The sequence below is a fragment of the Prionailurus viverrinus genome, chromosome B1, assembly GCF_022837055.1.
Source record: "Prionailurus viverrinus isolate Anna chromosome B1, UM_Priviv_1.0, whole genome shotgun sequence".
NCBI lineage: Eukaryota > Metazoa > Chordata > Mammalia > Carnivora > Felidae > Prionailurus > Prionailurus viverrinus.
Window position 1 is genome coordinate 1727373 of NC_062564.1, and position 27550 is coordinate 1754922.

Here is a 27550-nt window from a genome sequence, read left to right on the forward strand (position 1 = left end):
AGGTGTCACATCCAGAAACCAGCTAGCTCCTTGTTTAGCTAGACGGGGACCAGCCTCCCGGGCCACAGGTGCTGGCGGTCGGTAGGTCACGACCCAGGCGCCAAGAGCAAAGACGGAAGCGCTTGTAACCCGTGTGGTGTATGTTCGAGTGCTTGGGCAGACCGCGCTTAGTGACGTGCTGCTAAGTGATCGCCGGTCGCCCGCGTTTACCGCGTGCGCTGAGGTACCGTCGGGTCGTCACACCTCGCTCGTGAGTAGCGTTTCGTCCTTAGTTAATTAAAGTCGGACGTAGTCTGCAGTCTGGCCTTCCGGCTTTTGGTTAGCCGTTAATAAACGACGGCAAACCTTTGGCCCAGGGCTTTACCAAAATCAGTTTTTCCAGAAGGGTGAGAAGGCCGTGGGCAACAGAACAAAAGCATCTCAGGACAAGCTCTGAGCCTCGTACTGCTTGAGAGCAAGGACATGGTCCTGGGTGACGTTTCTCTGATTTTTGTCTAAGAGCAGTCCCCTTACCAAAAGGCGGCACGTTGCTGTCCCCCCTGCCCTTGTTTCCTGGGGCTGTGGTGTTCCTCCCCCACCCCTCCCCGTCCTACCTGGGCACCCGGGAGACTCACCCGAGATGTCTCCAGATGCGTGAGTGGGCTCCCTGGTGGCCCGCCCTCTGCCCCTCAGGGTTCACTCTGGGGGCGGCTCAGGGAGGGTCCGGGTTACTTAGGAAGACACACAGCAGGAGTCGGACGGGGTGAAGTTTGTGCACCTGAGAGGGCTGCGTGGGGGCGCCCGGAGACCCGGCTCCCAGGAGCTGGAGGACAGTGCCCTCCCTCCCTCCTGAACTGTCAGTGCACGGGGAGGGACGGCCTGGGGACTGGCGTGCTTCCTTCCCCTCCTGTGAGCCGTCAGCACCCTGCCCTCCTTGTCTGTGTGCTGATCCCCGGCTCTCCTGGGCCTGCGGGTTCCGACACGTGGTCCTCCTGGAATTCGTCTCGCTGTATCCCGCTCCTGTCTCCTGTCCTGCGTTGTCCCCAAATAAGTAACAGTCCGGAGAGAACGACGGACTCCCCTCTTCCCTCACGTGGTTCTGTCCCGGCATCTGGCGGGTCCCACTTGTCCTGATGGCGCCCAGATAGCAGGTAGATGCTGCCAGCAGGTGACGGTGGAGCCAGAACCCATCGTGAGACTGTCACCTTCCCTTGCCAGGATTTGATGTGACTCACGGGGGCGCAGATGTATCGCAGCTCAGCATACAGTGTTCGTTCAGACCAGAAGTATTTCATCATTTGTGCGGTGCTTTGTTTTTTCCCGATAAAGAACGAAAAGCAGGTTTAGAAGACGAGGGTGCCGTTGAGTTCGAGCTCGGGTTAAGCAGGTGTTAGCAGGGGGAGGCCGGGCGGAGGGCCAGGCGCGTCCGCACGCGTCTGCCTCCCGCGGCAGAGGTCAGCACGTCATCTGTGGCAGCTGGAATGCGGTAGGGCCTGTGTGGAATCGAGGTGGTGACGTCAGGACTGTCACTTAGATGTTACTCTTGAGAGCCTCCCCTGTGTTTGACCCACGTGACGTCATTCTGTTGGTGACCACGTTGTCACTCCCTGCCGCACATCCTTCCTGCAGCCTGCTCATCCCTTTGCGGCCCTGCAGGCGTGGACAGAGGTTTCTGGCAGGGGTGGGTTGCCCGGGGTGGGGCGAGGCCCTGCCGTGTGCGGGGAAGCTGGGGCTGCGGCCCGAGGCGCCCCAGCAGCCGTGCCCACTTGGCGTTCGGGAGCGGACCTGTTGAAACACAGCAGCTGGAGCCGTGCGTGGGGCCGGGCTCCGTTGGTCCGGCTCCGCCAGAGGGAAACGGTCTAGGCGTGACCTTGAACACCGCTGCCGGGCACGGGACGTTTCTGAGATGTGGCGTGCCTGTGATTATGGTGCCTGTTATTGGAAAACGCTGGCTTCCTCCATCAGCAAAGCCACTGAGTGAGTTTGTTTTTGCACAAGGAGCCGTTCTGGTGTTCAGCCAAACCGTGAGTCAGCTAGCTTACCATCCTGGCCGCCGTGCTCATTCTATTCCTCCCCACAAGTAGCCCGAGCGCTGCCGGCTCGTGCGCCACGCGGGTGTTGGCCGGACGCGTGCCTGTGCAGCCGTGTGCGCCTCCGCACCAGCAAGCACGTGCCCCCTGTTCACCGTGTTTCTTCTCCCCAAGGACATGCTGAAGAACACGTCCAAAGGGCACCCTGACCGGCTGCCCCTTCAGATGGCGCTGACGGAGCTGGAGACGTTGGCGGAGAAGCTCAACGAGAGGAAGAGGGACGCTGACCAGCGCTGTGAGATCAAGCACGTGGCCAAAGCCATAAATGAGCGATACCTGAACAAGGTTGCCCGAGGCGTCCCGGTCTGGGCTGGTGTTCGGTTTGCTTTGTACTAATGAGCCACCCGTATGTCACCTGCTTGCTACTAATCTCGTGGACGCTTTGCAGTGACGCCGTGACCCAGAGCCGGTGGGGAGCGTCAGGCGGGTCGTGACACATTTTCTCGGGGAAGGGGCTTCCACGGTCATTAGGCCCGCAGACGGGTCCGGGACCGCCATGGCGGTTCCCATCAGCTCTCGTAGCTGAATCTGTTGCCAGAATGCAGTATTTCCTTTTGGATGGTCACGATAAAATCAGGAAGTGTTGCTTACGTTCTCACCTGCACCCGTCTGTTTGTGTCCTAAGCTGTGTTCATCATGGAAATGGGCCAAAATATGGCAGGAAAGCAGCTCCTGGGCAGAGCTCTGTTTCCTCTTTACGTTCACAAGTCCTTTTCCTGCGACACTAAGCTGGTTTTAGGTGGGCTTTTCCATAGCTGTGCATGGCTCTGGCCCCCGGAAGAAGTTATTGACAGGAGCTGTCAATAGATAGATAGTTAGATAGATAGTTATCTATCACATGTATCGTTGCTAATGTCACCTTTCGTTTTTGTCATTAGGGGTAATTTCTGAGCACAAAGTGACAGTAGCTTAACTACGAGAACTTTACTGTATTACGTTTTAAGGAACGGGTTTTCCTGATTTTCTAAGTGATTCGTATGGGAATTTCTATGAGCCAAAAATTGCATTAAATGACAGTTTGCGTGGTTCAGAGTCATGCCCGCTTGTGGTCACAGCGTTTGCAAACCCGTGCGGCACAGAGTGAGCCCAGGCGGACGAGGAGGCAGAGCCTTGTCGCTCACTACCGATTCCGTACCTGTGCGCACAGCCCCGTTACCCTGTGAGCACGTCAAGAATAGGTAGGCGGTGAGCTCGGCCGCTGCAGATTTACAATCCAGACATGCTACTGATCATCTGGGCTGAGGGTTCCAGATGTCCTTTTGGGCTGAATTGTTGCAAGAAGTCCGACTTCTGTGTGACTTACTTCAGTTTACTAATTAATACAAAGCATGTCTCCGAAGACCAAGGGTGTCGTGTTTGGCTCAATGAAATAAAATGTGGGGAATCACAAGAAGCAAAGATGTTTCCATAATTGTTACCCTGGGAAGAGTAAGACCAAGTAGCATTGCACTCACATGTACTCTTCGGCTGTGCGGTGTTGTAAAGAACAGAGTGGTGGCCAGGTGTGGACGGCGGTGTGTGAGGAATGGAGCAGGCACTCGGGCACGTCATCTAAGGAGAAGGGAATATGAGCGCCGGGTGGAAACGAATGAGCCCTCCTTGCCGGAGGCATTGTGTTTACGAGGACAGGGTTAGTCTCCTCTCGCTGTTCAGGATAACTGCAGACGCTGGCCATACAACTATTTAGCTTAAAAAAAAAAAAAGCCACTTTCTGAATTCTTAATAGCATACATATGAAGCGTGCTTGCCTTGAAAGTACATGGACTCTCTGTGAGGAAAAATCTGTAAACGTTGACACTCTATATGCCTATATGTTGCAAGACTTTTGCTCACCTGTTTTCTTCTTTTGATGAACTTGATTGTGGGAACCGTGTCGAGCGTGACCTTGAATGTTCAGCTTCTCAGCAGTGGGAATCGGTACCTCGTGCGGTCTGACGATATGATCGAAACCGTGTACAACGACAGAGGGGAGATCATGAAAACCAAGGAGCGTCGGATCTTCATGCTGAGTGATGTGTTGGTGTGTGCCACGGTCAGCACACGGTGAGCGTCCGCCGCGGCCACCGGGGTATCTTCACGTTCGCGTGCAGGGCACGTCCCGGCTGAGCGGGTGACTCCGTGATCGCTCCCGTCCGTGCTGCGCTGGTCTGTGTGCACGTCTTTGTCCCCTCTCCTGGGATTGCGGGGGGCCAGGTCCCAATCAAGCCGAGGGTTTGCGGAGAGTCAGGTCTCCAAGAAGCTGAGGGCTAAATGGGTGCAATGTTGGGGTACCTGGGGGGCTCAGCTCGTTAAGCGTCCGACGTCAGCTCAGGTTATGGTCTCAGGGACAATGGGTTCAAGCCCCATGTCGGGCTCTGTGCTGACAGCTCACAGCCTGGAGCCTGCCTTGGATTCTGTCTCCTTCTCTCTCTCTCTGCCCCTCCCCTGCTCACACTCTGTCACTCTCTTAAAAAGCATGAATAAACACTTGAAAAATTAAAAAAATAATAAAGGGGTCCATTGTTATGTCGCCAGGTCACTGCTGGAGGAGATTAGGGACGTTTGGTCTATTTCTCTTTGAGCGTAAGGCCAACGTTGGAACCAGAAGCTACACTGAGTTTCTTTTATTTGCCTCCTAAATCATCCTGCAGTCTTGTTTTATCATTGCTCACTCAGATTCTTCCCCTTAGCTGCCTCTCTGTGAATACATTTTTGACGAGTGCATCTTATATAATTATATTGGAGGCATTTATGTTCACTGTGAAACCGAAGAAACGAGGGTATAGTGCTTCAGCATCTCCTACGCTTCAATTTGTTTATCATTAGAACTGCTCCCCAGGGCGCCTGGGAGCTCAGTCGGTTAAGTATCCAACTTCGGCTCAGGTCACGATTTCACCGCTTGAGAGTTCGAGCCCTGTGTCGGGCTCTGCTGACAGCTCAGAGCCTGGAGCCTGCTTCAGATTCTGTGTGTGTGTCGCTCTCTCTCTGCCCCTCCCCTGCGCTCGCTCGCCCTCTCTTTCTCTGAAAAATAAATAAAGACTACAAAAAGACCTCCCCAACACCTAGAATATTGTAGCTGGTTGACGAAATCTGAGAAGTTACACGTAGAGGTGGATTGTAAGGGAACTGAGGTAAAATGGCACGTTCTGAATTGAATGCTCCGGGTGCTTTATAAAGTCACACACGCTGACATCCCGAGTCAGCTCGTCATGGCTTGAGAGGGATTGCTGTTCACGCTCAGGAGCTTGGGAGACGGTTTCCAAACCACTGCCTGCTTGAAATCGCCCACCGTGTGTGTTTCCAGCCTGGAGACTGGCCAGGGAGACAGTGAGGCCTTCCCCTCCCAGCGGAAGCCAGGCATTAGGCCCTCCCCAGCACAGGCTGAGTGGGGCCCCAGCGGGCAGCCGGGTGGGAGAGTCTCTATGGGCTTACGCCGCACAGCCTGGGTTCCAGCCCGGTCCCAGCCCGGTCCCAGCCCGGCCTTCTCAGGACATTGGGCACCACCCCATCTCGCTGAGCCTCACACCCGTGCTCATATGGTGAGGAAGCCAGCCACCCCTGGGACCTCTGTGAGGGTCCAGCCCAGGACCATCGTCAGACTTTCAGCTCAGCGCCTGGCACGGTCCTGCCCAGTAACCATCACCTCTGTTAGGGCTCCTCCTCGGCCACACTTGATCTGAGGCAGCTACGAGATAAGGCTGGAAAATCTACCAATTTTATTTTATATTGATTATTTCTTTTTTTTTTTTAATTTTTTTTAATTTTTTTTTTTCAACGTTTATTTATTTTTGGGACAGAGAGAGACAGAGCATGAACGGGGGAGGGGCAGAGAGAGAGGGAGACACAGAATCGGAAACAGGCTCCAGGCTCTGAGCCATCAGCCCAGAGCCCGACGCGGGGCTCGAACTCACGGACCGCGAGATCGTGACCTGGCTGAAGTCGGGCACTTAACCTACTGCGCCACCCAGGCGCCCCGATTATTTCTTTTAAAGTTTATTTATTTATTTTGAGAGAGAGACAGTATGAGTGGGGGAGGGGCAGAGAGAGAGAGAGAGAGAGAGAGAGAGAGAGAGAGAGAGAGAATCCCAAGCAGGCTCTGTGCTGCCAGCACAGAGCTGATGTGGGGCTTGAACTCACGAAACCGTGAGATCGTGACCTGAGCCGAAACCAAGAGTCGGGGGCTTAACTGACCGAGCCGCCCGGGAGCCCCTGGGAAATCTGCCGATTTTAAACGACCACCCAAGAATCCTGTTTGTTTGGTCCCTGTCAGTGGCTCAGCCTTTATCGTTCGATTTGCCGTGGCCACACTTTGACCTCTGGAAGCAGCCACGTTTGGCGTGGTCTGGTCCCTGCCTTCGTCCACGTGTAGAAAGGAGCAGCCAGTGGCATCCGTGTGTTGTGAGGTGTGTGCCGAGTCTGGACGCCCGGGGAGGCTTGCGGGGTGTGTCTCCCTAGCAAGACCTTTCTGCTCTTGGCTTCCCAGCCCGTGTGCTGCTTCCTGCAACACGGAAGTTAATGGCACGTGGTTAGCAGCATGGCTCCCAGGCTTAACTGCCCAGGAAGCGCCTCCACCCCCCATTTCCAGGTGAAGCCAGTGCCTTTTCCCCACACTGGCTCTGGGCGAGGCTGCCCCAGACGCCCCCTGCCTGCCCGGGAGGTGCCGCCATGAAAGATGAGGTCACACAGTGAGACGACTTTGTAGACAGCTCAGCACAGAGCAGATGTGGGTGTGTCTTGCCCAACTTACTTGCTGTTCGTAAGCAACCCTTGTCTGAATGTAGTGGGAGGGCCACCCTCCCTGCACGTGGCATCATGCAGCGTCTCGTGGGCAGCCCAGGTGCGTGATCCACCAAAGGAGCCACGTCCATTTGGTTCTTTTGAAATTTGTATGTAATTTTAAAAATTTCAAGCCGAATAAGAAACGAATGAATCCTTAAAAATGGATGTAGCTGTGTTAGCTGCCAGGTCTATTTTTTAAAATAATGCCTGGGCTGTGGCATAGATCCCGAGTTTTGACACCTTTTTACAAAGTGAGTAAAGAGGAACAGTTCAGTTCCCACTGATGTGTTATCAGCGACTCTCCTGGAAGGTGGTGAAGGGAGGACCCACTTTGCTCTGGCTGAGATGTTAAAATAGCCCCAGGAGACCCCCTGATAACCTCAGAACATCGAGACCCCAAACTTCTGCAGAAGCAAAGATTTTTGATTCAAATAGGATGGGTAGAAATTTAAGGTCAAGTTCACAAACCTCTTCATTTTTAAATTTAAAGCACATCTAATTCATAGAACTCAGTCTTTCATTTCCTACCAGCGTCTGAACTCTGCCTTCTCCCCCTTCCCGTGTGGGCTACAAGCTGAAAAGCAAACCCTTTCATAGCAGAGAGGAGTCCAGGAGCTTTGGTCCCAGCTGACTCCTATCAGGTCAAGGATTTCAGTTTAAAGCATGCTGTCTGACGTTTTGGTTATTCCCAAATACATTTTGATTGGAAAAAAAAAATCTCAAAGAAAGCAAACTGATTATCAGTAGGAGTAAGAACATTGATTGCTTCAGAGGGGTGGGGTTTTCCTGGTCACGTGGAGGGCCTCAGGGTGCTGGCAGCCCTATAGCCTGGACTGGGGGGTGGTCACACAGGTGTCTGCTCTGGTATTTTCCACCTACCTGAACCAGTATGCTTGGTATGTTTCTCTGCGTGCTTCATTTTATCATTAAAGAAGAAAATAGTCTGTGTAGGTCATGGGATTTTTTTTGTGTGTAATTTCTACATAGTCAATAAGTAAAAAATATTTTTAATATTTGTTTACTTTTGAGAGAAAGAGACACACAGAGCACAAGTAGGGGAGGGGCAGAGAGAGGGGGAGACACAGAATCCGAAGCAGGCTCCAGGCTCTGAACTGTCAGCACAGGGTCCGATACGGGGCTTGAACCCACGAACCGCGAGATCATGACCTGAGCCAGAGTCGGATGCTCCACTAACTGAGCCACCCAGCTGCCCCCACAGTCAATAAGTATTTTAAACATGGAGTATGATGACCTGATTGAATCTTATTAAAATGCTTATACCACAAGCGACAGTACGAGGAACTTTAAGGTTCATTCAAATGAAATGACCAGAGAATATCTCTGTGCACATAGGAGAGTTTCCCTGTTAACAGTATTTGCCAGAATCCACGAGCATCTTTGCTCAAAGAGTCATCAGGGGTCTTCCAGTTCATTCCCTCTAAGCTCTTGTGGGAAACTGAGAGCTTTCTGGGAGATCAGTATTCGTGTTCTCCCGTTTTCCTGGATTAGATAGTGAAGAATTCCTACCCTCTCATCTAAGGGGAGGCCTCATTATGGAACCAAGTGGTAACTGTTAGTAAGAAGGTCATGAGCAGGATGTTTCAATAGGTGGATGTTACTCACCTGACTAAGGGATATAAAAAGTGTCAAGACTTGCGCACGTAATTAATTAACCATGAACTAACGATGTTTCAGCACCGCGGACAGCAGCACGATGTCCACCAGCCAAAGGTATTTGTTAAAGTGGAGTGTTCCTCTCGGACACGTAGAAGTAATAGAGTACGGCAATAATGAAGGTGCTGGAGAAAACAGGTGTCCCCCGGTGTACCCACCTGAGAGCCTGGCGGTCGTTGCCAACGCTAAGCCAAGTAAGTGACACTTTTACTAACGTGCTTGTGCGTCGTGGGGCTGGCATCTGCACTGACCTGATAGACCCTGTTTCCGTGGCCTCAACATGAATCCAAGGACCCAGGTAGATGGTCAAGCCATTGGATGATGTCATCTTTGGCGCCTGTGTTTTATGTTGGCTGACAAGTGTAGACTGAACCCTCATCTTTGAGCTTGTCTCCACTGGTGTGCATCCTGTGGGTTTATGGGGAAGCCCCATCACATGGGTGCATTCAGTCTCCCCAGGTTTGATTTCTGTTCTGTTCTGCATTTCCCATATAAGCAGTTAGGGCTCTGGCTCCTGTCTCCTGAGTGTGCACTGAGTTGCCACACAGGACATCCTTGAGCGTGTGGATCTGGGTTGTAGGTTCAGCTCTGCATGGACCAGCCCGGGAAGCCCTTTCTCTCTTCCCCAGGCTCCTCGTGGAGGGGGTGCTGGGCTGTGCGCCTGACGGGGTGAGATGAGCCAAGGGTGTCCTGATAACTTTGGCAATGCTTCGACAGTTGTGTAATATTTATTACTAAATATTACTGTGGTCTTTGGACTGTGGATTTTGGACATAGCATAGTATTCATGACTTTCTCCTTCCCTCTCTCTCTTTTAATCCAAATAAAACCTGGCTGAGTTTCACTCACTTGCTGGCCTCTGCCCGAGTTATGAATGGGAACTTCTAGTAAGCCTTTTTATGCATGGAATGAGCCTTTATATTAACCGTTAATGCTTTTGAAGTATTTATTTTGAAAGAGAGAACATGAGCGGGGGAGGGGCAGAGAGAGGGAGACACAGAATCTGAAGCCGTCTCCAGGCTCCTGGGTGTCAGCACAGAGCCCAACGTGGGTCTCGAACCCACGAACTGTGAGATCATGACCTGAGCTGAAGTCGGACGCTCAACCAACTGAGCCACCCAGGCAACCTAGGGATTGTCGCGTCTGAAAGGAAGGGCTCTAAGGGAGCTGCGTGGACTTGGGGACCTGAGATGCTGCTTTGGAGCCTAGGGGCCCTTGTCCCATGTTTCATCCTATGTTCCTCTTGCTCTCGTGGCTTCTGTTACACGTGCGGTCAGACGCCGGGAGAATGAAGCATTGGGTCAGAGAAGGAAAACTGAATCACTGCTGGTTACTTGGTAAACTGTCTGTTTCTCAGAACAACAAAGAGCAGAATGAAGGTGGCTGGTGATGTTCAGGTGATACCAGCTTCTCCAGGAGAAAGAGTTAACGTGCTTGTCCGTCCATGGAGGAATCGCCCATCGTTAATAGACTGTGGCCATGGAAGGGTTTGATTGGGAATTTTCTGGACGCAGCTTTCCAGATGGAAAGGCCTCAAGGAAGCTCCAGGAAGCAGTGTTCGTGGCCCTGGAGTCCTGGGAAGGGCACTTGGCAGGGTCACTGCCCACCCTGATGTCCCGGTTTCCTGACACAGTCATTTAACGGTGTCAGTTCTGTGTTGGACGTGTTACTTGTTTCAGCGTTAACGTTTTTATCATGGTGTTCCTACGGTACGGCTCACCCACCTTACGTGGACAGTGGGCGTTACCTTGGCGGTGACCGGTGGACAGACACTGCCCAGAGCTGGGGGTCCGGTGGGCACCGAGACTACAGTTCAGGAGGTCCCCACACACGGACGTCTGTGGGGCATCTGTTTGCTGGGTTCCAGGTTTAGGGGTGCAGCTTTGCTGTGTGGCCATCAGTCCCGTGGTTTCCCTGTCCACAGGGTGGATTGCAGTTTTAGCTCTGGGCTCTGAAAAGACCAGTGTGGAGTAAATGTGTTTGGTGGTTTAAATGCCTTCCAGGTTAAAGATCATTTTTTTTAACAAATTAAAACGTGTGGATTCCGTGTGCGTTAGAAGACCGAACTCAAGTCGGGCTTCTCCGGGGCAATTTCAGGCTTCCGGGCAGGGGGTCTGGGCTCCTGTGCTCCAGAGGCGCCGGCTGGGAACGTGGTCACTGGCGAGTTCTGCAGCAGGGGTCATCCCACCCGGTCCAGACTCATCAGGAACGAGGGACAGTCTGCTGTTGGGGCCAGAAAGTGACCCAGTCTGTGTAGCCGATCCATAGTATTGATCTCCTTCGCACCGGCCTGCGGCCAGCAAGCGGCTTAGTTTTCGTGCAGATAGAACCGTGCCCATCCACGAGTCACGGTGCAGCAGGCCTGTGCCCAGCGGCTCCGGGTTTTTATAGAACGGCTTCAGATGCACCCACACTGCTTGTGTTCCTTCTGATTCTCTTGATTTGTCATGCCTCGATTATTTCGAGCCGCGAAGTAGGAACGATTGTGCTCTGTGGATAGCCGCATGACTCTCCTGCTGTTGGGATGGCTGTGCTCTGAAAGCCAGCCCGGAAAATTCGGTGTGTTATTCAGTGCTGGAGACGGAGTGTGGGCGTCACTGCGTAGCAACCACTGTCGGGAGCTGCCGGCGTGGCCGCCGCGCGTGGGCCCCAGGAGCCGCACACACGCCTCGTCCCCAGAAGAGCTGCCGGGTTCGCCTCCCCAACCCGTGACGTTTCATTGGCGCTAACGTCTGCGCTGGGGGCCGGTGCCCCCGGGTGCGTGCCGGGTCCTCTGCGACCCCACGGCTTCGTTGCAGAAAACAGGCCTCTTGAAGTTATTTCGCAAAATTCCGTGCTTTGTTCCGGGGTGACTGAAAAGTTTTCACGGACACTGTGAGTCGGAGCTGGCGACCTCAGAGCCCCCGTTGCCGCCTCCGCCCCAGCGGTGGGGTTATGTGCATGGGGCCACAGCCTGTCTGGGAGTGCGTTCACGGGAGAATGAATTCACCTGGCGCCAGAGACAAGGTGTTTTCTCTTTCTTTTTTAACATTCATTTATTTATTTTGAGAGAGACAGAGAGAGCTCACGTGCGCCAGCAGGCGAGGGGCAGAGAGGGAGAGAGAGAATCCCGAGCAGGCTCCACACTGTCAGCGCAGAGCCTGATGCGGGACTCGAACTCATGAACCGTGAGGTCGTGAGCTGAGCTGAGATCAGGAGTCAGAAGGTTACCCGACTCAGCCCCCAGGCGCCCCAGGGTTTTCCTCATGCAGGGTCCTTACAGCCTCCGTCCGTCACCGGCACGTCTGGGGCACCCCCAGTTTTCAGGGAACTGTGCTAAGGGGGGCCGGGGAGGGGACGGGGTCTTCACTGGAGGAGACCCACCATCGCCTCTTTGAACACGTCCCGAGGAGAAGGTCTTCAGACGTCTGGAGAAATGGGTGCAGGCTGAGCATGTTGTGGGGGAGTGCGTGTGACTGTGTAGGATTCCGTCCTGTCGCCGTCCCTGAAGATGAGTGTGAAAGTCACCAGCATGGCTGTACTTGTCCATCCTCGGGGGCACACAGGGTGGGCGGGACCGGCACCTGCCCAGAGTGTGGCAGATTTTCGTGGGGCCCCATGGCGGGCTCTGCACGGACAGCTCGGAACCTGCCTCAGATCTCTGTCCCCCCCACCACCCCATGTGCCGGGCCACACGCACCGTGAAAACACAGGGCACCTTGTTCACAACTCTTAAGGATTCTGAGTCACGGTCAGTGGAGCCTGGAACCAACCAGGAGACCTGGTTTCTTTTGGGCCACGCCTGAAAAACCGTCCCCGTGGTCACATGGGTCAACTTTACATCCTGTTCTTCCCTAACAGTACGTTTGTCATTTAAGATAATTTTGGCTAACAACACACGTACTCAATTTCATTTACCGAGTGTCGATGCCCAACCTGGCACAGCCTCGTGCTGAACTCTGAGGGCAGCTCTGACCACTGGCTCCCAAGCTGACGCCGCGAAGCTGGTGCCGCGGAAACATGAACCCCGAGAGACACCTCTTGCTCACCTGGCGGAGCCTCCCCTCGTCCCTGGGTCGGAGCTCCTGCTCCGCCTGTTGGCGGTTACCGTCGAGGGGACGCAAGGCGGTATATTTCCGTGGACGTGGGAGAGAAGTGTGGCTACCACTGCACGTCCTTCGAAGTGTGGGCTGTGAGTGTGGTTCTGTGTGCGAATCCTGCCTGTGTGACCGTGGGGGGAAGTGACAGAATACTTGGAACTGCGTCCTGTGACCTGCAGGCCGCCCTGAGTCCAGGGCAGCGGGGGGGCGGGCCCTGGAGGGACGCTGCCCCCCTCCGCCCTCCCCCCGCACACGAGAGTCCTGCCTGTGTTCCTGTTGTTCACATTAGAGACCGCGCACTGGGGAGCCCACTCTGGTGTCGGATGACCCTGGTTACAGGAAATTTGGTTTGGGTCTGGTGCCATGTGTAGACACCGCTTACCGCAATGACATCTACAAGGCTTAGAGAACACCCAGAGCGGTAAACCGTCCGTCAGAGCCAGAGCGTGAAATGCTCCATGAAACAGCTCACTGGCTCGGGTCACAAAGTTGAGGTCATGAAAGACAGACGCCCAAGGAACGGGCCTAGACTGGAGGAGAGTTAAGGAGACCACAGCAGCTAAGCGCGCGTGGGACCGCGCACCGAGATGACGTGAGTGGGGAGGCTGCAGATTACTTAGCAGTGCTGTGTCCGCGCGGCTCCGTGAGATCGCGGCGTCCCGGGACGCAGGGCGAAGGGCGTACGCGGGGGACCTCTGTGCGTCTTTCTTCTACGTCTGAAATCATTCCACAGTTAAAACTTAGAAAAGGAAAAACCACCAAGTGCTTGGAAGTACCTACTTTTTAAAAACATTCCAAGTCGACCGGAATCTTAATTTTAGTGCTTTCTCCCCCCGCCAGCGTAGGTGCAGACGGCGCTTCAGGTGCGTGCTGCTTGCTTGTTTTGCAGACCAGGTGTACGTGGGGCCGGGACAGCTGTACCAGGATCTGCAGAACCTCCTACATGACCTGAACGTCATCGGTCAGATTTCTCAGCTGATCGGTAACCTCAAGGGGAACTATCAGGTAACGGTCGAAGCCGCGTGACTCAGAATTCTTTTGTCACTTGTGAGTCCTTGTCAGAGCATGGCCGTGCCTCCGGGTCCCACCAGACGTGACGATTACGGTGGTTTTAAGAACCAGTCCGACCGCGTGTTTTCTCCCGTTTCGGGTGGGGCGGGACTATTTCAGGGTCGCCGTCCTCCGTCCGCGCGTGGCCTCGAGTAGCACTTCCCTCTCAGACATGTCTGAGCCAGACCGGCACGCGGCCCGAGCCCCGGGTTCGTGTTTGGAATCCAACAGAGCGTTACTGTCCCCTCTGAACTTTCCCGGTCCCGCCTTGCTGTCCTCCTTGTGCCGACCCCACCTTGTTCACACACGTAAAACGCGCGCGTACGTGTTTCGTTGGCAGAACCTAAACCAGTCAGTAGCCCACGACTGGACGTCAGGTTTACAAAGGCTCATCTTGAAGACAGAAGAGGAGATCAGGGCCGCGGACTGCTGCAGACTCCAGTTACAGCTTCCCGGGAAGCAGGACAAGTTAGTAGTGACCCTGCCAGGGGCCTCCTTGGCCGGCCGGGGAGCCCGCTCTGCCGTGACGCCAGCCTTCGTGGTCTGGTGATGGCGCCAGGCAGGCAGGGTGCAGCGTCCCGGATGGGGCACACTGCGGGACACGAATGCCTTTCCTCTGTCCCTGGCAGGTCCGGGCGGCCCACGTTCTTCACGGCTGTGTTCAATACGTTCACGCCTGCCATCAAAGAGTCCTGGACCAACAACTTGAAGATGGCCAAGCTCGCCCTGGGTAAGACTGGGCTGATGGGCGCTAAGTGAGGGATGGTCGCACGACCAGGCTGCGTCTGCTGGTCCCCTGGTTTTCTCCGTGACGGTGAAATATGTGCCTAAGAGGATAAAACCAGGTCGAGAATGACCTCGACGATAGATTCATCCGTTCACCTGAAAGAATGTTTTTATTTTTTATTTTTTTTAATGTTTATCTACTTTTGAGAGAGAAAGAGAGAGGCAGAGCACGAGCGGCGGAGGGGCAGAGAGAGAGACACAGAATCTGAACCGGGTTCCAGGCTCTGAGCTGTCAGCACAGAGCCTGACATGGGGCTCGAACTCACGAACAGAACCGTGAGATCATGACCTGAGTTGAAGTCAGGCGCTTAACCGACCGAGCCACACAGGTGTCCCTGAAAGAATGTTTTTAAACGGGAAAAATTGGCTCCAGGATGAGTGATTTTTTAAGACCTCTATGTTATAATTTAGGGATCCTAGAAAAAAGTAAGGCGTCCCTTTTATTGTAACAAAACATTGACATCAGCTGAGACTGCCAGCACTCGAGATAAAGGCCCGTGAGTCTGTGGCCCGGGAGTCGGGAGTCGGGTCTGGGTCTAGCCGTGGTTCCCCCTCCCCAACCTGGGAGAAAGTATAGGGTGGCACCGAGTAGTCACTCAACGATCCTGCAGCAGGAAAAGGAAGTCCTGTAGTTTGATCCGAGACAAGTTGACCTCATGGTTACTTTCCTCCTCCTTTGTCCAAAGCCTTGTTGTCTTTCCATCCACGTATCGGGCAGACCTCTCTCTCTGGACCTGCGTAGGGAGATGTGTGTGACTCATACACACGGGTCTGTTGCTCAGCTCACGCTGGATATTGCGTGCGTGTGCACATGTGCGTGCAGTTCTCTTTGAGATGTGGTCGTTACATGAAAATTAGACACAGAAGGGAACTGGGCCCTTGTGGTGCTCTCGCCCCCGGAGCTGTGATGAGTGAAGCGCCCTCGTCCCACGTGAGCCCCCCTTCTTCCTGAATAATCTAACGCTTCATCAGGCCAGGCTCCTCAGCAAGTCCACAACCCAGGAAACGGCCCGCTCCCTGAGGAGTGAGCTGAACCTGGAAACGAGCTCTCTGTGTCTTTAAGAGCTTTCATTAAGAGCCCAGAGCTGAGATGGGCAACTAGCTCTATAGCAAAATATGTCCTCGTTTCCACTTTTTTTTGGTCCCATACCGTTGTCCCGTTGTCAAAAGCCCTCTCACTGTATCTGTGGTATTTGAATCTGGACATTTCCGTTGCTTAAAAAAGAAGGGGATCAAGAAAACCAGCCTTAGGTGCTTTACAAGTGACGTCTCTCAGCCCTTTGCGCCAGCGCAGTCACGGGGAGCACACCGGAACGCGGGACGGACGTGCTTTCTCAGATAAAGCAGCGAACATACTGCTTTTCCCTTGAGGAAAGATTGTGCTGTTTTCCAGAGATGAATGTTTAGTTCTGCTATCCCCTGCAGGGCAGGAGGCCCGAGTCTGGGGTCCATGCGCCCAGGGCAGGAGCCTGAGGCTGGATCTGCGTGCTCAATGGGGGGGGAGGGGGTGGCTGAGCATAGGGGTGCGTGCGCACAGGGCAGGGGAGGGGGGGCTGAGCATGGGGTGCATGCACGCAGGGCAGGGGAGGTGGGGCTGAGCATGGGGTGCGTGCGCACAGGGCGGGGAGGTGTGCTGAGCATGGGGTGCGTGTGCTCAGGGCGGGGGGGGCGCTGAGCATGGGGTGCGTGCGCGCAGGGGAGGGGGGGCTGAGCATGGGGTGCGTGCGCGCAGGGCGGGGGGTGGGGGGCTGAGCACAGGGTGCGTGCGCACAGGGCGGGGGGGGGGGCTGAGCATGGGGTGCGTGCACGCAGGGGAGGGGGGGGCTGAGCATGGGGTGCGTGCGTGCAGGGCGGGGGGTGGGGGGCTGAGCATGGGGTGCGTGCACAAGACAGGAGGCCTGAGCCTTGGGTCTGCGCGCTCAGTGTGTAGGGGGGTGCTGAGCATGGGGTGCGTGCATGCAGGGTGGGGGGCCCCAAGCCTGGGGTCCGCACTCAGGATAGGAGGCCTGAGCCTGGGGTCCGCACGCTCAGTGCGGGGGAGGGGGGCGCTGAGCATGCAGTGCATGCGCACAGGGCAGGGGGGCCCAAGCCTGGAGTCCGTGCTCAAGAGAGGAGGCCCGAGTCTGGGGTCCACGCGCACAGGGCAGGGGGCCCGAGTCTGGGGTCTGCACGCAGGATAGCAGGCCCGAGCCTGGGGTCTGCATGTGCAGGGTGGGGTGGGGGTGCTGAGCCTGGGTTATGCACGTAGGGCAGGGGGGTGGCGAGCCTGGGGTCCACGCACACAAGTTGAGGAGGAAGGGTGGCCCGAGCCTGGGCTCCACAGGGCCCCCAGGAAGCTGCCGATGGCTCAGCTGTCCTTCCCCGTTCTCTCTGACCTGACCACAGAGGAGGAGAACCACATGGGCTGGTTCTGCGTGGAGGATGACGGGAATCAGATTAAGAAGGAGAGACACCCCCTCCTCGTGGGACACATGGCAGTGACGGTGGCCAAGCAGCAGGAGTTCAAGGTGACAGGAGGGTGGACCGGGAGACAGGGCCCGCTGTCTATGTGCCCTCTCGGTCTGGATGGGGACAGCGCCCCATGTTGTCGCCCCAAGTCAACTACGGTTTCCCCTTCTCCGTGGCTGTGTGGCGGGGAGCCAGTTAGGATCATTAGAGCACGAAGGCGAGACCTGCCTTTCTGCTCAGCCGTCGGCCTGGCGCTGGGGCTTTGTCGCGCATCTGATGCCTTCAGGGCACCCTTAGTCCTCCCAGGGCACACGTCTCAGACCTGTGGGCTCAACTGCCCTTGGCTTGGCGGCATCCAGGTCCCACTGTAGGTCACGGTCAGTGGGTCACAGTCAGAGGGCGGCCTCCAGTTCCCACAGTGGGTCACAGTCAGAGGGCGGCATCCATTTCCCACAGTGAGTCACGGTCAGTGGGTCACAGTCAGAGGGCGGCACCCAGTTCCCACAGGGGGTCACGGTCAGTGGGTCACAGAGGATGGTCTCCAGTTCCCACAGGGGGTCACGGTCAGTGGGTCACAGTCAGAGGGCGGCCTCCAATTCCCACAGTGGGTCACGGTCAGTGGGTCACAGTCAGAGGGCGGCCTCCAGTTCCCACAGTGGGTCACAGTCAGAGGGCAGCATCCATTTCCCACAGTGGGTCACAGTCAGAGGGCGGCACCCAGTTCCCACAGTGGGTCACGGTCAGTGGGTCATAGTCAGAGGGAGGCCTCCAGTTCCCACAGTGGGTCACGGTCAGTGGGTCACAGTCAGAGGGAGGCCTCCAGTTCTCACAGTGGGTCACAGTCAGAGGGCGGCATCCAGTTCCCGCCGTGGGTCACGGTCAGTGGGTCACAGTCAGAGGGCAGCACCCAGTTCCCACAGTGGGTCATGGTCAGTGGGTCACAGTCAGAGGGCGGCACCCAGTTCCCACAGGGGGTCACGGTCAGTGGGTCACAGAGGGCGGCGTCCAGTTCCCACAGTGGGTCACAGTCAGAGGGCAGCATCCGTTTCCCACAGTGGGTCACGGTCAGTGGGTCACAGTCAGAGGGCAGCACCCAGTTCCCACAGGGGGTCACGGTCAGTGGGTCACAGTCAGAGGGCGGCATCCAGTTCCTGCCGTGGGTCACGGTCAGTGGGTCATAGTCAGAGGGCGGCACCCAGTTCCCACAGTGGGTCACGGTCAGTGGGTCACAGTCAGAGGGCGACACCCAGTTCCCACAGGGGGTCACGGTCAGTGGATTACAGTCAGAGGGCGGCCTCCAGTTCCCACAGTGGGTCACAGTCAGAGGGCAGGATCCATTTCCCACAGTGGGTCACGGTCAGTGGGTCACAGTCAGAGGGCGGCACCCAGTTCCCACAGGGGGTCATGGTCAGTGGGTCACAGTCAGAGGGTGGCCTCCAGGTCCCACAGTGGGTCACTGTCAGTGGGTCACAGAGGGTGGCCTCCCGTTCCCACAGTGGGTCACAGTCAGAGGGCGGCATCCAATTCCCACCGTGGGTCATCGTCAGTGGGTTACCATCAGAGGGCAGCATCCAGTTCCCAAAATGGGTCACAGTCAGAGGGCGTCCTCCAGTTCCCACAGTGGTTCACGGTCAGTGGGTCACAGTCAGAGGGTGGCACCCAGTTCCCCAAATGGGTCACTGTCAGTGGGTCATAGTCAGAGGGCAGCCTCCAGGTCCCACCGTGGGTCACGATCAGTGGGTCACAGTCAGAGGGTGGCATCCACTTCCGACAGTGGGTCACAATCAGAGGCCTCGTATTTGCCTGAAGGGTCGCACACTGCTGAAGCTAGTCTGGGTCGAGGGGCTGTTTTGTTCGTGGTCCTGTGCGGCCTATTGAGGCACCACAGCGGGTGTCTTCGGGGACATGTGGATGTGTCCTCCCGTGAGAAACAAGTAAAGACATTCCTGCTTCCTGGTCTCAGGCCAACACCTGGGCCTGGAGCCTGGGGCCCCCTGCGGCTCCCCAGGGAGGCGGGCTGGCAGGCAGAGGGCAGGACCGCGCGTCCGCGTGCCCACGCCACCAGCATCCGGGACGCTGCAGCCGCCTGTGCTCCCCAAGACGTTTGCGGTGCATCCTGGGGTCCGAAGATAACCAAGTCATGACCCATGTGGCTCCTTAGAGGGGTGCCTCCAAAAAGCCGATTTTAGTCTGTTTTTCCTCCCATTCTAATCTCTAATACGTAATCACCTGCGGTTTTTGTGTCTCAGTGTCAGAAGTCTGTCATCCGCTCAAGGTACCGTGGCGTCTGGACACCTCCTGGTCCTGTGTTAAATGTGGGCATTTGATTTTATTCCCGCTAGATCGAATGTGCCGCCTACAATCCTGAGCCCTGCGTGAATAATGAGGTTCAGCCGGATTCGTCGTCCACAGCGCACGGTTTCCTGTGGGTAAGACGCGCTGCGTGCTTTAATGCGGGTCCCTGAAGAATCAGGGTCCATGGGCCGCGTGACGAGAAGCCGTAGGTTTGAAAGGTTCAGACTTGGAACGCGTGCTCGCTGCCCGCGTGTCCTGGGCCATGTTTATAAACACGGAAGTCATGGACCAGGAGAGGGGACTGAACACTTTCGGGAAAGATGTGCGAGTGTCCCTGGCTTTTCTTTCTCATCTAAAACTTCACCAGGGTAGATTCAACCAACTTAACGAATGTAGGAATTTAAATATTTCTTCAGTTAAATCGCACGAGATTTCTTTTTTCCCTGTCCAAGCCGTTGCTGGCTTCTTTACACTGGAAACTTAGTAGTTAATTTGTTCCAAATGAAGTGTTGCATTTGGACTACGCTGCAGTTGAAGCGGGGTTTCTGGTTCCTGCACCCAAAGTGCGTCCCCATGCACTGTGTTTTGAGGTCTCCTGTGCCCCGCTCCCTACGCTCCCCCGGCCTCCTCCCCGACGGGCGCCCTGCTGTCTTACAGCTCCGAGGTGCCCAGCGCTCAGGCGACCTCTCCTGCCCCCAGCCAGCGCCTCTGTGTGGTCAGTGGCCTCCCTGAGTGCGCAGAAGGGGCCGCCTCGTTCTGTGCACTCAGCCACCGAGGGTGGGACGGGCTCATCTCCCTAAGGGTTTTGAACGTTAAGAGAGTTTTCCCACCAGTCCGACGTGGAATGGGTACCTCACTCCCTCTCCTGGTCGCACCCCGCCCCTGCCGGTCAGAGCAGGGCCAGCTGGTGGCACCGTTCGCCTGGAAGGCTGTCCGAGCAGGACGCTTATGTGAGCGTGGAGACACCGCAGGAGGGGCCAGGGGAGTGTGGCAACATTTGCAGAGCCGGCGCGAAGGACAAAGGGTCTGTGAAGCCTAAACACCACCTACCCGGCCAACTTTCCCCTCCAGGACCTCGCGAGCTCTGTGGGGTCAGTTCTTCCGAGAGCAAGATCCCACTCTTTCCCGCTTAAACAACAATTTAAGTTGGGGGCGTCCGGGTGGCTCAGTCGGTTCAGCGTCCGACTGGCTCGGGTCATGATCTCGTGCTTCAGGAGTTCGAGCCCCGCATCGGGAGCCTGGAATCTGTGTCAGATTCGGTGTCTCCCTCTCTGTCTGCCTCTCCCCCACTCACACTCTGTGCACGTCTCTCTCTCTCAAAAATAAAAATAATAAGTAAACCAACAGTTTAACTTCAAATTGGAAACGAAGTTTGCCGAGCGTGTTCAGTGACCCGGCAGATAGGTTCGCGGGCCTCCCCGCGGTGACACAGGTGTCACAGGCGCCCGCACATGGCCTCGCACGCAAACGCTGGGGAGGCGTTCTGACGCTGCCTCGTCTCAAGCGCACGGTTTTCTAGGTGAGCGTTAGTGTTAAAGTGCTGAGACTCGGTATTCATGTACTTAGGACTCAAGTGGTGCCTGAGCTGGCCGTCACCTGCGTGGTGCTGGGGACGCTGGTTTTCAGGGACGGAAACACGAATTGTAAAAAGCCGAAACCCCCCTCCTGTTACGAGAATTAACGGGAAGAGTAGCCCCGTGAGTTGAAGAGAAATGTGCTCTGACGGCAGATTGTTTAGGCGCCCTTGACCCTCTTAATCGCGCCGGCCCTCGTGGGCATGTCGGTTCTCTCGTTGCCGTGGAGTGTCAGGCCTCCGCGTGCTGTGGAAGCTCCTAGTGCTCCTCCCCCCCCACCCCTGCCTCAGATCCAAAGCTGCTGTGGAAGCTCCCGGTGCTCCTCCCCCCCACCCCTGCCTCAGATCCAAAGCTGCTGTGGAAGCTCTCGGTGCACCTCACCGCCCCCCCCCCCCCCCCCCTGCCTCAGATCCGAAGCTGCTGTGGAAGCTCCCAGTGCTCCTCCCCCCCACCCCTGCCTCAGATCCGAAGCTACTGTGGAAGCGCCCAGTGCTCCTCCCCCCCACCCCTGCCTCAGATCCAAAGCTACTGTGGAAGCTCCCAGCCACTCCTCTCTCCCCCACCCCTGCCTCAGATCCGAAGCTGCTATGGAAGCTCCCAGTGCTCCTCCCCCCCCACCCCTGCCTCAGATCCGAAGCTGCTGTGGAAGCATCCAGTGCTCCTCCCCCACCCCCACCCCTGCCTCAGATCCAAAGCTGCTGTGGAAGCTCCCAGCCACTCCTCTCTCCCCCACCCCTGCCTCAGATCCGAAGCTGCTGTGGAAGCTCCCAGTGCTCCTCCCCCCCACCCCTGCCTCAGATCCAAAGCTACTGTGGAAGCTCCCAGCCACTCTTCTCTCCCCCACCCCTGCCTCAGATCCGAAGCTGCTATGGAAGCTCCCAGTGCTCCTCCCCCCCACCCCTGCCTCAGATCCGAAGCTGCTGTGGAAGCATCCAGTGCTCCTCCCCCCCCCCTCCACCCCTGCCTCAGATCCAAAGCTGCTGTGGAAGCTCCCAGCCACTCCTCTCTCCCCCACCCCTGCCTCAGATCCGAAGCTGCTGTGGAAGCTCCCAGTGCTCCTCCCCCCCACCCCTGCCTCAGATCCAAATCTACTGTGGAAGCTCCCAGCCGCTCCTCTCTCCCCCACCCCTGCCTCAGATCCGAAGCTGCTGTGGAAGCTCCCAGTGCTCCTCCCCCCCACCCCTGCCTCAGATCCAAAGCTACTGTGGAAGCTCCCAGCCACTCCTCTCTCCCCCACCCCTGCCTCAGATCCGAAGCTGCTGTGGAAGCTCCCAGTGCTCCTCCCCCCCACCCCTGCCTCAGATCCGAAGCTGCTGTGGAAGCTCCCAGTGCACCTCACCCCCCCCCCCCGCCACCTCAGATCCGAAGCTGCTGTGGAAGCTCCCAGTGCTCCTCCCCCCCACCCCTGCCTCAGATCCGAAGCTGCTGTGGAAGCTCCCAGTGCTCCTCCCCCCCACCCCTGCCTCAGATCTAAAGCTACTGTGGAAGCACCCAGTGCTCCTCCCCCCACCCCCCTGCCTCAGATCCAAAGCTGCTGTGGAAGCTCCCAGTGCACCTCACCACCCCCCCCACCTCAGATCCAAAGCTGCTGTGGAAGCTCCCAGTGCACCTCACCACCCCCCCCACCTCAGATCCGAAGCTACTGTGGAAGCTCCCAGCCACTCCTCTCTCCCCCACCCCTGCCTCAGATCCGAAGCTGCTGTGGAAGCTCTCGGTGCACCTCACCGCCCCCCCCCCCCCCGCCTCAGCTCCGAAGCTGCTGTGGAAGCTCCCAGTGCTCCTCCCCCCCACCCCTGCCTCAGATCCGAAGCTACTGTGGAAGCGCCCAGTGCTCCTCCCCCCCACCCCTGCCTCAGATCCAAAGCTACTGTGGAAGCTCCCAGCCACTCCTCTCTCCCCCACCCCTGCCTCAGATCCGAAGCTGCTATGGAAGCTCCCAGTGCTCCTCCCCCCCACCCCTGCCTCAGATCCGAAGCTACTGTGGAAGCGCCCAGTGCTCCTCCCCCCCACCCCTGCCTCAGATCCAAAGCTACTGTGGAAGCTCCCAGCCACTCCTCTCTCCCCCACCCCTGCCTCAGATCCGAAGCTGCTATGGAAGCTCCCAGTGCTCCTCCCCCCCACCCCTGCCTCAGATCCGAAGCTGCTGTGGAAGCATCCAGTGCTCCTCCCCCCCCCCACCCCTGCCTCAGATCCAAAGCTGCTGTGGAAGCTCCCAGTGCACCTCACCCCCCCCCCCCCACCTCAGATCCGAAGCTGCTGTGGAAGCTCCCAGTGCTCCTCCCCCCCACCCCTGCCTCAGATCCGAAGCTACTGTGGAAGCGCCCAGTGCTCCTCCCCCCCACCCCTGCCTCAGATCCAAAGCTACTGTGGAAGCTCCCAGCCACTCCTCTCTCCCCCACCCCTGCCTCAGATCCGAAGCTGCTATGGAAGCTCCCAGTGCTCCTCCCCCCCACCCCTGCCTCAGATCCGAAGCTGCTGTGGAAGCATCCAGTGCTCCTCCCCCCCCCCCACCCCTGCCTCAGATCCAAAGCTGCTGTGGAAGCTCCCAGCCACTCCTCTCTCCCCCACCCCTGCCTCAGATCCGAAGCTGCTGTGGAAGCTCCCAGTGCTCCTCCCCCCCACCCCTGCCTCAGATCCAAATCTACTGTGGAAGCTCCCAGCCGCTCCTCTCTCCCCCACCCCTGCCTCAGATCCGAAGCTGCTGTGGAAGCTCCCAGTGCTCCTCCCCCCCACCCCTGCCTCAGATCCAAAGCTACTGTGGAAGCTCCCAGCCACTCCTCTCTCCCCCACCCCTGCCTCAGATCCGAAGCTGCTGTGGAAGCTCCCAGTGCACCTCACCCCCCCCCCCCCGCCACCTCAGATCCGAAGCTGCTGTGGAAGCTCCCAGTGCTCCTCCCCCCCACCCCTGCCTCAGATCCGAAGCTGCTGTGGAAGCTCCCAGTGCTCCTCCCCCCCACCCCTGCCTCAGATCTAAAGCTACTGTGGAAGCACCCAGTGCTCCTCCCCCCACCCCCCTGCCTCAGATCCAAAGCTGCTGTGGAAGCTCCCAGTGCACCTCACCACCCCCCCCACCTCAGATCCGAAGCTGCTGTGGAAGCTCCCAGTGCTCCTCCCCCCACCCCTGCCTCAGATCCGAAGCTACTGTGGAAGCTCCCAGCCACTCCTCTCTCCCCCACCCCTGCCTCAGATCCGAAGCTGCTGTGGAAGCTCCCAGTGCTCCTCCCCCCCCAACCCCTGCCTCAGATCTGAAGCTGCCTTGGAATCTCCCAGGGCTCTTCACCCCCCACCCCTGCCTCAGATCCAAAGCTGCTGTGGAAGCTCCTAGCTGCTCCTCTCTCCCCTCCACCCCCCACCCCACCCCTGCCTCAGATTGGAAGCTGCACCAGTCAGATGGGCCAGATCGCCATCGTCTCCTTTCAAAGCTCCAGCCCCAAAGTCATCGAGTGCTTCAACGTGGAGTCTCGGACGCTGTGCATGGTGTTCATCCCTGCGGAGCCCGGGGCCGCGGCCGGGAGGGCGCCGGGCGTGCCCACCATCTGCCTGGGCACTGAGGAGGGGAGGTGAGCCCCGCGTGCCGCTCCGTGACGAGGAGCCGGACGGTCACCTGCTCCACCTGTTGGGTGACACTGCGTGGCGAGAGTGGCTGGGGTCGCTGACCTTTGACACCACCAGCAAGTGCGCCCGTGCTGCCTGGCGCTTCCCCTGACGTGTTTCTTCTTATCCCTGATTTCAAAAGTACCTTTCTCTTCATGTTTTGGAAAAAACACGGCCAGAGTCTGTGCTGTAAACATATTGAACACAGACACCTTTTAAAGGAAAGTTAACATGGTTTTCCGGATACGAAGTTTTAAGATAGATTGAAAGAAGTAATTTTTTAAAATCTGTGTAACCCAAACTTTCTCCTTTAAAATGAAGCGAAGGGGGCTGAGAGGCAGCAGCGTTTCTGCCCAGGGCGGGAGGAGGCGGGAAGGGCTGGGGCGTCACGAGCACTTTGTGATGAGATGAGGCTGCCCTTCCTTCCCGAGCAAATGCGCTGACAAGGTTTGCGTTCTTCTCTCGAAGCATCTCCATTTACAAGAGCAGCCAAGGCTCCAAGAAGGTGCGTCTGCAGCACTTCTTTACCCCGGACAAGTCCACGGTCATGAGCCTTGCCTGCGCGGCCCAGAGCCTGTATGCCGGCCTGGTCAACGGGGCCGTGGCCGTCTACCAGAAGGCGGAAGGTAATTGCGTCTGTGCTGTGCGTGTGTCTGCGCAGCCGGTCTCGTGGCCGTGTCCGGGGGTTTGCTGTGGAGTGAGCTGTGTGCTTCTGGGTCACATCCCCGCCAGCGCCTACCCCCACCTGTCCCGGGCACGTGACTTCCCAGCCCCGAAAGGAGCACCCCAGCCACACAGGCGGGAAGCTGTTTCAGAGGACGGTCTCCTGGTGACCCCTTAGCAGGCCGCCAAGTACCTTCCTCTGTGTGCGTCTGTCTCCCCGCAGCCACGATTCTGTCCCCCGGCCCCGCAAGGCTCTCTTACCCGGGGGCGGGGGGGCACTGCAGGCCACCCGGATGAGCGGCTACGCGAGGTTGTCACCAGCCCACCAGCCCGGCCATCGTCCCTCCTCCTCAGGCTCCTTCTCTTGTCACAGGCTTGGCTGAGCATTCCAGTGGCTTCCGGTGACAGCAGAGGGGCCGGTGGGCGTCTCTTCCCCGGGGCCCCCGGGGCCCCCCGGGCTGCAGCTCTCAGAGGCAGAGGCAGGGGGCCTTGTGTCCACACCTGCTCCTGCCAGTTCTGATCTGACGGATTGTCGCCCCTTTGCGGAGGCTCTTGCTCTCAGGGGCTCCTTCTCACCCCACTCCTGGCTGGCAGGCCTCCCTGCACCTCTCGTCCGGGGGTTACATGGACATGTGGGATTGCCGCCCCGGGGCCTCAGCGCTAAGACGTCGTGTCTTGGCTGGCTCGGGCGCCATAGCAGATGCCACAGAGCGGGGCCTGAGCAGGGTGTGGCAGCGGGTCCCTGGGGAGAGTCGCTTTCTGCTGTGGAGGGCGCCTCCCCACCGCGGAACAGGGTCCTCACGCGGCGGACGGAGCACGCGCTCTGGGGCGTCCCCTTCTTGCAAGGGCACTGATCCTGTCACGGGGCCCCACCTGACACGGTACGTGTGAGCGCTCAGCGCCCTACCTACCCTTCCTCCGCCCAGTCCGGGCGGTTTGCACATCCTGGCTGGTTTCCACGGCAACTGGGCAGCCCCGTGTCCAGTTGGGTCCCCGACGAGGAAAAGTAAAATGGCAAATTTATCGGAAGGGTTGAGTGAGGGAAGCCAAGGGCTGAGGCCCCTTGAGGAATGGGGGCTGCCTGGCCCCCCCGGCTCCTTTCTGTTCCTGATACCTGCCTGCCTGCCTGTGGTCCACCCCGGGAACCCCCACCCTGGCTCCTGCCCTCCTGTGGTCCACCCTGGGAATGCCCCCCCCACCGGCACCTGCCCGCCTGTGGTCTACCCCAGGAACCCCACCCCTGCCCAGCTCCTGTCTGCCTGTGGTCCACCCCGGGAACCCCCCCTGCCCCGGCTCCTGCCCACCTATGGTCCACCCCGGGAACCCACCCCCACCCCCGCCCTGGCTCCTGCCCACCTGTGGTCCACCCTGGGAACCCACCACCGGCTCCTGCCCACCTGTGGTCTACCCCAGGAACCCCACCCCCGCCCAGCTCCTGCCCGCCTGTGGTCCACCCCGGGAATACCCCCCAGCTCCTACCCACCTGTGGTCCACCCCAGGAACCCCCACTGGCTCCTGCCCACCTGTGGTCCACCTCGGGAACTCACCCCCACCCCCGCCCTGGCTCCTGCCCGCCTGTGGTCCACCTCGGGAACCCCCCTCCCCCCGGCTCCGTACTGGGGTCAGTCACCATCTCAGGGACAGTCTGAGTGTTGGCTGGTTCAGGGGACCCTGAGCTGGTCACCAGCGGCTGCAGATGGGCAGCCTCAGCTCTCAGGGCACCCAGAGAGCGCTGGGGGGTACTGGGGCCAGAGTCGTGTGCGGGAAGGCCATGGAGCCAGCCTGGAGGTGCCCGTCCTGTGGAGCTCGGCCAGGGGGCCAGGCCGCTGCGGGATCCCGGGAAGGGTGTAGGCTAGAAAGGGCGGGGAGCAGGGGTCTGTGCCCCTCCTGAGGGCGGCCGAGGGCCATTAGTGGGTTTGTCTGTCTTTGTCTGACCTGTCTCCTACGTTACAAGCAGTAGGATTTGCTCATTTTCTATGGCCGAATGATATTCTGTTGTATGTATAGCACATCTCTGTCCATTCACACGTTGGGGGACACTTGGATCTTCTCCGTGTCTTGGCGATTGTAAATAATGCCGTGTGAACATGGGGCGAACAGGCCTTTTCAAATTACTGTTCGCGTGTCCTTCGGGTAAGAGCCCAGAAGTGGGGCGGCTGGGTCGTAGAGTAGTTCTGTTTCTACTCTCCTGAGGAGCCTCCACACTGTTGTCCAGAGCGGCTGCATTTTGCATTCCCACCAGCTGTGCACGAGGGTCCCCCTTGCGCCGCATCCTCGCCAACACCTGTTGTTTCTTGTGTCTTTGATGATGTCATTCTCACAAGTGTGGAGCGATGGCCCATTGTGCTTTCACTCCATTTCTCTGATGATGCGTGGTGCTGACCGCAAGTTCACGTACCTGTCCGCCGTCTGAATGTCTTCTTTGGAGAGGTGTCTCTTCCCCACCGTCGTGTTCTCTGAGGGGTGACGATGTGCCTAGCCGGAGGGGGAAAGGCTGCTTCTCAGCCGGGCACTGCTGCAAGCATCTGACTTTTCAGGGCGTTCGAAATCTGGAATGTTC

The 27550-nt window shown here is 57.7% G+C and overlaps 1 protein-coding gene across 6 annotated transcripts in view; it reads left to right on the top strand.

The window, feature by feature from the left end:
• ARHGEF10 (Rho guanine nucleotide exchange factor 10) overlaps positions 1 to 27550 on the top strand; it is a 108951-nt gene that overhangs the window by 64131 nt on the left and 17270 nt on the right. For all 6 annotated transcript variants that reach the window (XM_047856719.1, XM_047856720.1, XM_047856722.1 and 3 more), the window contains 10 exons: positions 2184 to 2354; positions 3967 to 4112; positions 8523 to 8695; positions 13470 to 13585; positions 13971 to 14098; positions 14260 to 14360; positions 16802 to 16923; positions 19207 to 19293; positions 24103 to 24293; positions 24796 to 24953. In XM_047856719.1, the coding sequence (XP_047712675.1) occupies positions 2184 to 2354; positions 3967 to 4112; positions 8523 to 8695; positions 13470 to 13585; positions 13971 to 14098; positions 14260 to 14360; positions 16802 to 16923; positions 19207 to 19293; positions 24103 to 24293; positions 24796 to 24953 (1393 nt within the window). The remainder of the gene's footprint in view (positions 1 to 2183; positions 2355 to 3966; positions 4113 to 8522; positions 8696 to 13469; positions 13586 to 13970; positions 14099 to 14259; positions 14361 to 16801; positions 16924 to 19206; positions 19294 to 24102; positions 24294 to 24795; positions 24954 to 27550) is intronic.